This window comes from Struthio camelus, chromosome 8, assembly GCF_040807025.1.
Source record: "Struthio camelus isolate bStrCam1 chromosome 8, bStrCam1.hap1, whole genome shotgun sequence".
NCBI lineage: Eukaryota > Metazoa > Chordata > Aves > Struthioniformes > Struthionidae > Struthio > Struthio camelus.
The window spans coordinates 27,050,271-27,063,766 of NC_090949.1; the positions used below are offsets into that span (position 1 = coordinate 27,050,271).

At 39.8% G+C, this 13,496-nt stretch overlaps 1 protein-coding gene across 1 annotated transcript in view; it reads right to left on the minus strand.

The window, feature by feature from the left end:
• Positions 1-13,496, minus strand: part of EIF2B3 (eukaryotic translation initiation factor 2B subunit gamma) — a 101,822-nt gene that overhangs the window by 63,544 nt on the left and 24,782 nt on the right. Inside the window, exon 5 of the mRNA XM_068952941.1 lies at positions 11,734-11,845. Within this exon, the coding sequence (XP_068809042.1) occupies positions 11,734-11,845 (112 nt within the window). The remainder of the gene's footprint in view (positions 1-11,733; positions 11,846-13,496) is intronic.

Here is a 13,496-nt window from a genome sequence, read left to right on the forward strand (position 1 = left end):
GCAGGCATGTAGCAGGTAAAAAGATGGAAGGCTTTCAAAAGTCCTGAATGGAATCTACAAGTCACCTCCACAGTGGACATAACACATTTTTACTTAGGAAAATTAAAGTGTCAGTGGAGGGAAGGAGCGTAAAAGGGAAATTAGCCTTTAAATTATTTTGCTGCAGCCCGCTATGAGACTTCTGTCACTTGAAGACTTGCGCTAAGGACTAAACACCCTTCTCAGAGATGCATAAGTTCATATCCTTGCATCAGAAATTACTCTATGAGGAGACTTGCTGCCTTCATTATGGAGAGAACAGTCCCTTATGACTTCAAAGCACAAAAGTGAAGGAACAGCTAAAATGACGGACTTCTTTCCAGCAGGTTCCTCAGGTTTGCTTCAGCCCTGGTGTTTTGGGCATTTTAGCTGTTTGTAGCACCCTTGATGTACATGTCCATTATATCCTCATTTATGCACATTTATGGGACCACTGTTTAGCAGGGCAGTGCCACCTTTTGCTTTAACAACATAATCTGTCATTTGGAAAAAAACTAACTTTTTTCTCTTCATGCATAAAGTTTTCACAAAAAAGCACACACAAGAAGCTCACTTGCCAGCCCAAATCAACTCAAAAGACACTTTAATACAGAAAATGTTGGTATGCTTTTAAAATGTCTTAGGAGAAATGAAAACAAGCAGTCTTGGGAGTGATCACTTTCTAAAGGGAATTAGCTTTCTACTACAAAAAGCAAACTATTTGAAGTAAGAACTACAAAGGATTAACTCTTATTTGACTTTTGCATTTGGTAGAACCTGAAAGTGCTGACCAAAGCTGTACATATGGGTAACAAACATGCCGTTCTTAGAGTTCAAGAACTGCCATCAGATGACTGGGCTGGAAGTGGACAGCAGCAAAACAAACACTAGAATTAAGAAATATCACCTTTTCTCCTTCATCCCCAGTAACGGAGACCTCTGAAAACCTACACAATACTACTACTGTTGCTGTACCAAAGCTGGCTCCTGCTGAGTCCCTCTGGGACTTCGGTGGCATGCTCTGAGCCCCAGGAGGACTTGTTAGCTCCGGAGCCACGCTACGTGCACAGCTATGCCGCTGCCCTGGCAGGTCCAACCTGGCCTGGCAAGAGTACACGCTAGCTCAGGTGCACCGCTACAAGCTGTGCCAGCTTAAGCCAGTATTTGCAAAACCGGTTCGGGCGTATGAAAGAAATCACCTTTCTGCAACCTGGATAGTATACCCAGGAGTAGTGGCTTGTTAATGTGAAACAAAACATTTTATTTTTCACCATATGTCCAATGCTTTTGTATGAAGGACTGGAGAATAAATGACTAAATTGAAAGGCAATTACAGAGAGTAGAGTGATTATAAGAACAGCAGTGTATAACTACATAACATACAGTCAACTACACAGCAATACATTTAAATACTATTGGGGTCTGACAGACGCAGAAATGCAAGTGCTGAAAGCAAACATCTAGATTTAAACATGGTTTGTAACTCGTGCTGTATGCAATGTCACAGCAGCTGCTTTCTGTAGATCGTTTTAACAAGTACTATTCTCATTCTAAATACAGGAAAGCCAACAGTTAATACCTCGTACTCAGAGCAGCATTTTACATTTACAGTGCAGATTTAAACATTCATGAGTTAGCTATGCTCTTATGACACAGGAAAGTAATATTATGTTCAGTTAAAAATTAAGAAAGTAAGAGTCAAACACTAAGTAGTCATGAAATCAGGTAGAGAAGCAAGATCTCCTTTTTTATACTTTAATTACAAGACTATCTTCTTAAGGCAAACAGGTGATAATGTATCAGTTCACATTTTAATTTTCATTCTTTCCAGCACCAGATCATCTATAGAACAAGAGAACTCTTCCTCTGTAACAGAAACGTTGCTTGCTTTTATGGCTCTCTACCACTAAAATTGAACAGATTAACATCTCTTTTTTCCCACCAAGGAAAATAGATTAATATGAAATAAGGTGAGACAACCTTTCTGCAAATACTTCAAGTCAGATGTCCAGGACAGGAAAAGTCATCTTTTTTATCCTAGGCATGAGGTTATCCCTGCCACATATAAAAACCTTGTAAACTATATAATTTCCCTTGTGTCATAATCTGTTCTTTTCAGTCGGCAAATATTAAGGGCATAGTGAAAACATGTCAAAGTAATCTCTTCAAGTCTCTGCCTTCATATAAGGTGACAAATTGGAAAAAAAAAAAAAAACAGAATCCTGCATTCTAGAGCTACACTATCATGGCTTACATCTAAAACAAACACATGCAAAAGACATACTCCTTAGATCTTAAATACATACTATTTTCTCAAGTGGTAAGATATAGAAAAACATACCAGCAAGCAGTAATTTGGCTCAGTGATCCATCCCCTCAATAACCAGCGGCTACCTTTAACTCACTGACTAACAAAGGAATCTAACTTGTATAAATCAATGTCTCAATTAAGATTTTGTTTAGGAAGAGTTACGGAAGAGAAACAGAATGTAATCATTTGCTAACGCAGTGGCTCCAGAGGTCTGGCAGTGAGTGTAAGAAGAATGGAGCTGAATGTGGGAAGGGTCCATTATTCTTTCAATAGCGTCTGGTGCTGCAAAATATGCGCTTGCATACTTTCCTACTTGAAAAGCTTAAATCTCCAGTAGCTTCTTGGTCTGGGAAAATGGCAAGCACCCAAATGCTAACCCAGAGATCTAGGAAAAAGATCCACCTGAAGAACAGTGTTTTTCAAGTGGCCTTAGAAGTGAAAAATGGCCATAAAGAGAAGTCTCATTCTCAAGGGGTTTTATTCCTTCTGTCTGGCTGCTGTTCCTCAGGTGCTGTTCCCCACACACACCCCCAGCACATTCTAATGCAAGAACTGAGAGGGGGCCTCTCTGAAAATAATCACACTTGCTGAAAGACCTGCCCTGCATAAATATCTCTAACAATAGTACAGACAGAAATTAGCCTTCTCCTACACTTTAGCTGAAATTTATGGCACTGCTGGCCATGATTCAGTTATTACTGTTCTACCTGGCTAAGATTCAAAGTCACGAAAGTGAGAATTTCAGAGACTTTCAGCAATGCTGTAGCTCATCTGGGTGGGCGTTAGGAATAATAATAATAATTTACAGAGAGTTCTGTAAATGCTGTACCAGTGCATTAAAAGTGAACAATGCTATATGTATTTATACATACATACATATATTCATGAACACATGCACTGTAGAGACAAGATGGAGAGAAGTTAGGGGCATGCACGGCCTCTGAAATGATATTTAATGCTACAGTTTGCGAATAATAAAGCAAAGGGGAAAAAAAAATCAAAGAAAATACTGAAAGACAGTCTCTTGTGCTCTTGCAAATATCCCCAGCTGCTCAGAGGAAAACTGCAGAATATAATAATTCTGCATTATATGCAGAAAAACTAGAAGTTCAGCTTTAATTTGAATTTCCCTTGCTTTCTTACTGGTTTGTTTCCAATCCTTGGAGTTTAATTAAAGTCCATCAGCCAAATCTTTCTGAGACTTAAGTTATTCCCTTAAATCTGTGTGCATTGACTGACCTGCATTTTTTGAACTCCTGAGCTTCCACTAATCTGAAATTAAGAACACTCCCCTCCCCTTTTGGGGTCTTTTTTGTTTTTCCTTTAAGACTAAAGAATTTCAAGATGACCAGCTAAAGAAATAACAGCAGCTATTGCTGGCCAATCTGCAGGTATGCAGGTACATTTAAGTTATGTTTGAAATAAGTAATTGTGGAAGGTGTAACACTCTGCATTGCCAGTTAGCACATGAAGGTCTAACCATCACTTCTTCTTAATTCCTAGCTGAATATTTCATATTCAGCGGTTGGGGAGAGTTCTGTAAGAAATCTCTATGACTACTGGGTAAGAAATTTTACTGCTAGGCAGGAGGAATCTATATCTAGTCTTCATCAGCTGAAGAAAAGGTACAATCAATTTGAAGACGAGAAAGAGGGATTTAAAGCCAAAAAAAAATAAGGATTGCTCAAGGCAGAAACGCAGAGGACATGCTGCTGCCCTTACGAAGGGATCTCTGCTATTTACTCGATCCACTGGAAGAACTCCCGGGGAGCATGTCTTTGCAAGAGAAAGGAAAGTTTGCTATGCTCTTCATTTCCTGTGTAATTCCAGAAACTGCCAGCACAATGCTGTTTGGGGAGAACCACACAACAGCTATTCAAGAGGGAATTCAGCATTGTATTCTGAATGAATGGAAACATCTTGAAAGATATATATATTTAGTGGGAGTAAAGCAGAACGCAAAATAAGGATCATGAGCACACACACACACACACACACACACACACACACACACATATATATACACACACACATACACCTTTAACCAGCTAATTGTATATTCTGACTCTTGCCATTAGGACTTTCGCAATATTCTTAGCAGCGCTAAACACCAGAATAAATCATCCAGGTTAGAGTTCACAGTAGCCAAGAAGTGTAATAAATCTGCATTAAAAAATTATGCAACTACAGTTCATCTGATACCAAGTGTAGCTAATTTTAATGGACAGGCTATCACTTTTATGTATCCCTGTGAATTCGTGATTTGGGATCTCAATGACCAGGCTGAAGGAAAGGCTCTTCAAAATCCAGGTTTCTTAGCATGAGTTAGATTAATAGTGCCTTGCAAAAATCCCACAGGTATTTCCCTCCAGCCCACTGAAAAAGCTTCTGCTAAGCATGACATTAAAGAATAATAATAATAAAAAAAAGACGGACAGCATGGTAAGGGAACCACAAGAGTAAGCTTTGCTTGGGCTAAGCAATCAGGCCCTCAGCCCCAAGCAGAATTAGACTTTCTAACTGAAGAGGAACAGTCACATGCCTCATTTCACCCTTACTTTGCTTTAAACCAGGCAGTTTCCTCCCCCCTGTATTCCACATTGGCTGATAAATTCCCCAACGGCGGGTGTTAACTAACTCTGCATTCCAGTCTGCTCTGCGTCATGGAGTCCCACATCCCGCTGATGAGTAACACATGTCTGACATGTGGTAGGGGAGAACCTGACAGCGTTCACACAAGCAGGGATAACTCCTCTGACCTCTGACTTTCTCTGTACCATCCTGCCTGCACAAGACAGAGTCTGTGCCCCCTATCACTTACTGCTCATCCTGGGAATGCCGGACACAAGCCGAAACCCCTGTATTTCAACAGCTATATTATACCTCATCAAATACATGCTATGGATGAACATATATGTTCAAAGCAAAAACTTGATCATTCTGTCTCTCTCCCCCAACCAGACCGTTCAGAGGAACTTCTAGATCATACAGGTTACATCTGGGTCAATCCATGTAAATATGCCACAAAAATAACTAGTGATGGATACAGTTCCCACCTACGCTGGGAAATATAGTGAACTCATTGCACTGCTAAAAACTACAGATACAGCAGCAACTGTATTAAAATATTAAAACATCTTTTTAAAATGAACAGAACATTTGTCCTCTTTGAGACCCAAGCCTCGTTTAGAGTAACAATGAGATTCAGCCTCAGTATTGTCCACTGCGATGATGACTCATACCCAGCACTGCATTTACCAAGTCACATGCACTCGACAGTGTCTAAACAATACAGTCATCTCTTCCTCCTTTGAAAACTTTGAAAAGTAGAACAGAATCACAGGCTAAGTGCTGGTCTGAGACCACAGCATTAGACTGACAAATGACTAATGACAGTCCACGCAACATACGTTTCCTGACTATTAGAAACCAAATACTGAGCCCCATGCTCTCTGCTTTTAGTCTTATGCTTTCTGTAATGCTGGCAAAAAGCTTCTAGTCAAATTAAATCCATTGCCAGTAAGTATTTCTGTGGCTAAATTCAATAAATGTTCTTGCTAATATTTCCAGATCCTAAAAATTCCAGATTCTAAGATTCATGACTTCTTACCCACACAGCTGTCAAGACATAGCACCCACCACTGAATGAATTAAAAAAAATAGCAATAGCAAAACAAAATAAAATCCAGTGGAAGCAACAGTATTAAAATCAGCAATAGCAGTATGTTCTTTAAAACAAAGCTCAACGTCTCAAACTACTTTTCACAGTATATTCATATTTGTTGCACAAACATAAAATATAAAAGAAATGAATTAAAATATTTCCCTTGTTTTTGTCTACATCTGTTTTAAAAACAATACATCACTTCAAAAAAAAAAATCTATCTCTGAAGTTGAAGGCTATAGTCATCCACAATGTATTTTCAGAAAAAGCATAACAAGTTGAGCAAAGTTTAAATGCATAATAAAAAGGCATACTTTGACAAAATTAATGCGTTTTAGGTTACAGCAGTTACTCTTAGTGAACTGACAACTTCTAAATACGCAAAGGAGGCCTCCAAGGGCATCTTGAGAACGTCTATTCCCAACTCGGGGCTCAAACAACAACTCAGAGACCAACAGCGTTGCTGAAGTGTTCAGCAAGATCTTCTTTTGTAAAGAAATATGATTAAAGTTACACCAATGTTTTTAAAGTGTGGTTATAGTCTGAAAAGTTACTGTGTAAAAATTGCACCCTCTTATTCAATAGACCTAGTTCCCCTGTTTTGATTCAGAGTCAGATCTGCTTACTTTACTGGCTAAAATAACTTTTTTACAGCTTTCTAAATTCCTACTAGTACTGTGAAACCAATTCAGCTCTGGGAAGGGGAACCAGGTTCTGTTCTGGCTTGTGCATCTGCAAAAGGATTATTACCTAAATCCACACAAACAACTTATATTTTTGTGATGGAAGAGCCAAGAACCACCCAATTTACTTTCTGGATGCTAATCGGAAAATTTTACTTTTATTTATGAAAAGAGCAGATTGAAATAATTGCAAAGACAAAGATCCACACGTCAGTCTCAAAAAGTCACATTTTAGGAAAAAAAAAATAAAACTTTCAACCTCTTTCCACAGTATTCCTCAAAACATCACTGTATGTAAAGAAAATTTACTAGCAAAAGCTTGCTAATCCTGAAGACTACTAATTTTACCAATGTGGGAACACCAAAGCAAATATATCTACTCACTATGTACACAGTTCAGTCCAGCAAAGGAGTTACGGCTCCCTGGACTGCCCCCCAGTCACTCCTCGGGGTTCCCCTACTGGGTTGAGTTATCACACCTCCCCCTTCAGATCTGCCAGTGGTATTGCTTGTGGGAGCACTCCCTAATGCACAAGGCAAAATGAACCAAGTTATCAAAGTCCTGCTGTTTAATCTATTAAAAGTAATCCAATTCATTTTGACACATGTGGCTTATGAAGTACTCGCTCATACCTCCAGCTGGGGGCTGGATGAACAGCCTGGAGGTGGCAACCCCCTTCACCAGCAGAGCTGGGTCTGGAAGAGGACATCTGCCCATGATCAAGTTTAGGATGATTTTACACAGTGGAGCATCTACCTATATCTGTGTGACTCTCATTCTCTCTCATGGAGCTACATTTTGAAACAAAAACCAATGACCCACCACAGGAGCGGCAAAGCATTTCCTAGACGCCCGTTTCCCAAGGAGCCCTTTCAGAGAACAGGAAGGCTAAGGAAGTTGCAGTGCATTTATATACGAGCCACTTATTTAAAACAAATTATCAGCAGAAAAAAGGCAACATCCCAAGGCAATAGAAAGGAAATCAAGTGTATCAAAGCTATTTCTGAACTCCCATTACCTACCCACTTGGCAACACTGACTTAAAATTATACTATGCCATTCATTTTTACTCTCATGATGGAAGGGGAAAGGGAAGAAAAAGATCCCCCCCCTGCTTCACCCACCTCTTTTTATTAAAATATCTTAAAAACAGATCTGTATTGTTCCTTTAAGGTTACTCATGTTAGTACTATATATTTATATATGAGGTATTCCTTTCTGTCTGAAACATATAAGGTAATAAGTAGCTGGGATTGTCACGGTGATTTATTAACATATTCTCTAGGAGAAGACCTGCACCTGCATCTGTGCAGATGGAACACCCACGAAGACTTAACTCACCCTTAAACAGCCAACAGTATCTTAAAAGGAAACGCTCCAAATTTAGACCTGCTCCAACAGGTGTCTTTTACTGTCTCACTTTGCATGACCATAAATATCAGAGGTGGAGCAAAAAACTCCCCGTCCATTGTAATCACGCTTTGAAAACAAATACCTTTGCCCCCTCTCTCTCCGAAAACAAAAAAGGCAGCTATGGAATTCTCATTATTTCCTCAGTCTTTCATTCTGCCAAACCTTAGTCAGAGAGATGTCACTGGCAAAACCAGGCTCCAGGGATGAGCACATAGCTTTCTTTTCTTTCTCTTCAAAGGGTCCCTGAGTTGGCTCTGAAACTTCCCCAAACTGTATTTCTTTCGTTCTAGTATCTCGTCTTGCAGCTATTTGCCAGAGTGAATGACATGCACAGGCTGTTCATGGCTTTTTATAAGCTCTCATTACCCAAACAGGGAACCATTTCCTTGAAAACGCTTTCCCCCGTGGTATTAGTCTCTCTAGGCACTACCAATAAATTTTCCTCCCAGCCCATCCTGGTGCAGCGTTAGACACACTGAAATGTGCCTGAATTGATATATTTGATGCTGCTTCACACGGTGTACTAGAGGGAGGATGCTACATGCGGGACTTGTTTTGAGAGTAATTAACTGCACAGAAAAAATGGGCAATTCTAACAGCTGAACAGAAAGCTTTGTCTGGCAATCAAAGGAGCAAAATCCAGAATCCTTTTCGTGGTGTTGCAAGGAGGACAGGTATTTTTCAAAACCAAAATAACTATCCGCAGCTCATAAACTAAACCAAAACAACAAATCCTTAAAAGAAGCCCTAACCATACTCAGGAACAGAATAACAGAGAGGAAAAATAGGTTACACAAGGAATTTATAAATTCCATTAAAATGTTCGTTCTGTAACACTTTCGTTATTACAAAATGCCCAAGTCAAGAGCAAACAAGTATTTAATACTCAACAGGTACGGGAGAATGTACATTCTCCCCTGTCCCTCCCCACCAGCTGCTCTTTTATAGCCGGAAAGTGAAGAGCATGAAATCCAATGATAGGAAGAAGGCAAAGGTCAAAAAAAAGGGTTTTCTTCAAGGATTTAAATTAGCGTTCTACAGCTTTGGATGTTTTGTCAACAGAACTTCCCTCCTGTGAGAAGGGGAAGCCAAAGGTCCTTTGAATAGTTTTTGTATGGGATCTAGATTTTTACCAGTAAAAAGAGTCTACACTTTAAAGAGAAGGTCATCTTTCATTTTCCCATTCTTTCCACCACTCCCCCCTGTCCCTCCTTCCATCCCCCTCCTTAAAAGGGAGGGGAAAAGAAAAAAAATCAAAAGGATCCACAGAACAAACCAAGCACTGAAAGAGTTCTAGAGTTCATGTAACAAGACCACCATAACCCTTCAAAGGGATCATTAAAAGCAAAACAAACAAGAGCAACACCCTCAAGACGTCTATTGTATTTTACAGAAGAACGAACGAGCGTCCTGGAAATTCTCCCATCGTGCCACAAAGTCTGTTATTTCATCAAAACAAAGTCCAGAGATCAAGAAACAGCTAACATGGTAGCTGAAAGTCAGTCACTTCAAGTGATCCATAAGAAAAACAAGACTGGGCTTGCTTTTTTTTTTTTTCCCCCTTGCTTTACTATGATGTATAAAAAAAGACTTCAAAGATGGTTTTAAGCATCACTTTTGTTTCTCACATGAGAAAGTTGGGGCTTGAGCAGGTCTAGACAACACAGTGGTTAAAACATCATTAGCTGCCAACATTTTGTCTTCCTAGAGCTCCCACAGTTGTTGCCACCCTGAAATTGCCTCACTTGAAAATATTTGATGATTTCCATACACTATGTTGCTTCTCCCAGAACTTCTCCAAGATGGCTGCTGTAAAACAGTGAGAGCGCACTAGCATCCACAGCAGGCAGTTTCAGAGGACAGCAGCGTTAGATGATCACCCAAGTGGATAATGACCCAGTGCTTCAGCCAGATGCTTCAAAGTGCCAAGCTGCTTGAGGTCCTTGGAACCTCAGTACAATAAATAAAATAAAATCAAGTTCTTGGTGACTTATACACACTCAGCAGATCTTCCCTCTTTGCGCTTCTAGACTGTCATCTGTGGGCTTTACTTGGAAGCTGCTTAACACTTTATGTTACATTTACATATGCAAAACTATCAAAGCTAAGACAGGGAGACATACAGATTTTATCCCATCTGTATATCACCAACACTACATTTACCAATTCCCAAACAGTTACACTCAAGATTATCTGCTGAAGCAGTGTGACCCAACAGGTGTTCCTGAAGGCAGAGTTTGGCCTGCAGGATAAAGTCTGATTAATTTAGCTATAGGGTAACAGGAACGAGAATCCTCTGTTTAGATGAACCTGTAAAATCAGAGGTCAACTAAGATCACATGTGTTACAGCAATTTCTAAGTTATGATACGCCCACCCGCTTGTGCTATGAGAAAACTATAAAGACAAACCTATCGCTAAGAATATTTACAATATTCCTCCCTACTCCAAAATAGATCTATTTTTCTTTATTTGGTCAAAAACACAGAATGCAACAGTGCTGAATTTACTATATGGTGCAAATCAGCAGCTGTGCATGCACAGCAGGCATGCCTGCAGCTTGCTCCCTGTCATGCCCAAGAAAAACTGAGGAGAGAGGCAGTGGAAACGCTGTAGGACAGCCTCTTTCCACCACAGTAGTTAACACGGCCCGCTCTTGGCCATCTTTCTCCAAGGAAGAAAACCAGGCAGAAGTGTCATCTTTCCATTGGCATGTAGCACCTACCTCGCATCTGGTAGCGGGACATTCAAGGAAAGATAACACTAGCAGTGGACTGTTCAGGCCCAACCATTTCACATGGCCTACAGCATACACCAGCTGCATTTTCACAGAAGATATTATCTAAGAGCAGGTCCTGGATGTCCACATCCTTGATTTACAAGGTGCCCATGGATGAGTTTCCCAGCCCTCAGATGGCTGCCCTATATGTGTGTAATCTCACAAAGGTGAAGCCTCACTGTCAGACTGGGACAGACTACAAAGGCTGGGCTCTGAAAGAGCCAGATCTTTCCATGTGAGATGTCAAACAATGTATGCGTCTTAGAAGAGTAGAATTACTGTAAAGAAGAACATACAGAGCAATAAACAATCCTTCCTTCTTCTACTAATGGATATGAATTGCACTCTGCAGGGAGCTCAGTTAGTCAGGCAAATTTATTAAATTAATCCTAGTCCTCAGTGCAGTTTAACCGCGGATATAAAATGGGCTTTCTAAATGAATCTTTCTGGGCCCAGAAATACAACTGAGGTTTTGTGCCTTATATGCACAAGAGCGTTAGGAAATCTTGAGAGTCTTCCTCAGCTTCTCTGCAAATCCATACGGGACTGAGCCCATATGGACATAGGTCTACCACTTCTGAATCTCTGACTCTAAACTATATCTGAACTATAACCATACTGGCTTCATTTCAAGAAGAGCTACCTTTACACCCATTCCATGTCTTTCTCTGGAATTTTTCACTATAAAGGTATCAGATAAGCCTATCAACTGCTTGTAATGATATAATGAATAATAAAACGCTGTTTACTTAATATTGCAAAAGCTTCTTTACCTCTTCCCTCCTTATCCCACTTAATCTTTATCCATGATTCCTATTCCACCCATTCCAAGTTCAGTTTCTATTACAAGGACTCATAAACTTACTTCTGAAGGATGGATCTTTTAATGACAAGTTCTTCATCCAAGTCAGCTTCATTAGCCATGAAGAGCAATCTTTTTCCTGTGTCATCCACTCCAATAAAGTCGCGCTGCTCCACTGAAGTTTAAAAAAAAAAAAACCCACAATCATTATATAACCCTGTCTTAACACAGGCCGGAAAGACAAATGGGACCACCAGTCACCCCTGAAATACTATGTTTCAGATTGACCCAGTGAATAACAAATTTGTACTAATTCTCCACAATATTCACGTACTACTTCTCAATCAGGGTAGCTGATTTGTAGGTCACGACATTCAAAACGCTGTCCCTGCAGCTTTTTGCATCCTTGCTAAGAAGATGCCAACTACAGGTCCTGACACGCAACCCTCAATCTTGAGCTATGCTAAACTGGGCTTCCCTTCTCTCTTTTTCAAACTGCTACCTGAATTTACATAGTGACAACATCCATGGCAATCAAAGTTTTTTAAAATCCAGTTGTTTCTTCCTCATCATCATAAATCACTCCATTTCTTACATTAGAATTAGGTGGTGTGAAGAGTATTATGATTTCAGGCAAGACATAACTACTTCACAACTGATTTCTGGTAAATATTGATAGTAACAGAAAACCTAAACCACGCACACAAATACATATAAACAGCACAGATTCTACAATTCCCACCACTTTGAGGTTTCTGAGTGGGTTAACTTGTTTTAAATACCTATTTGTAAAACTGCCAACGAAGAGAATATTTAATACTCAAATATATTACTACAGCAATTTCTATGTGTGGCCAATCAGTGACAGTGCATCAACAGTGACTTTGGTCTACTGAAAACTAAAGCGTTTATTTCCGAACACAGTGGTAGAAACCTATTCTAACTTGCACTTGGTAATATGAGCCGTAATTCTGGTGGCACCCATAGATGCTCTTTACAAAAACAGACTGTGGAAGAAGACACATACAGAATGCATAGTTCTAACAAAACCTCCATTCTCCCACTAAATACTATTATTTTGGGCCAAACTGGCAAATATCCAATCTCCTAAGTCCTAAGCCTTTAACCACATAAAGAATTAACTACTTACAGAGGAAGCTGTTAAGATCTTTTCTCAGCAAAACTGCATTTTAACCCCATTTCTCCGAATCCAGCCCCATCCTTTATTTTCTTCATATTTTTTCTGTCAGTTACCATAGTAACAACCACCATCAAAACAGTCAAACCTGTGCAGCTGTTGGAAGCTCTCCTCCTGGCAGCCTTTGATCCAACTGATCAAGCAAACCCTCTTCAGAAATCCCCCTTCCCCTTCCCAGAAATTAATTATACCGCAAAGGAGTACAAAAATAGGCCTGAACATGCAACAATATGACAAATTAAGTTCAATTAGGATCAAGCTCATATGCTGTAAAAATCAGAGTTAAGTCTTGAAAGTAGCGACAAACTCCATTCTAAGGAACACGAAATTTGACTAGGAGCTAAACAGCTATCGCCACTGTCACCTAATTGGGGTCTCCCGGCAGGCCCATAAACAGAGCAACGTCAGTGTTTCTCAGGCAGGGTACCAATACATCTCTCAGAGAGTTCAGGTTGTTGCTGCCTACCAGTGCCTACAGTATCTCGATTTGCAACATATTACACTGCTATAGGAAAGATCTTGTTTGCACACCAAAAAAAAAGAAAAAAGAAAAAGTGCTGAAAGCAGGACTACATATTGGCTACATAACTACTGGCAAACAAGTTTCTCTTGCTTGGGTGGATAGGTA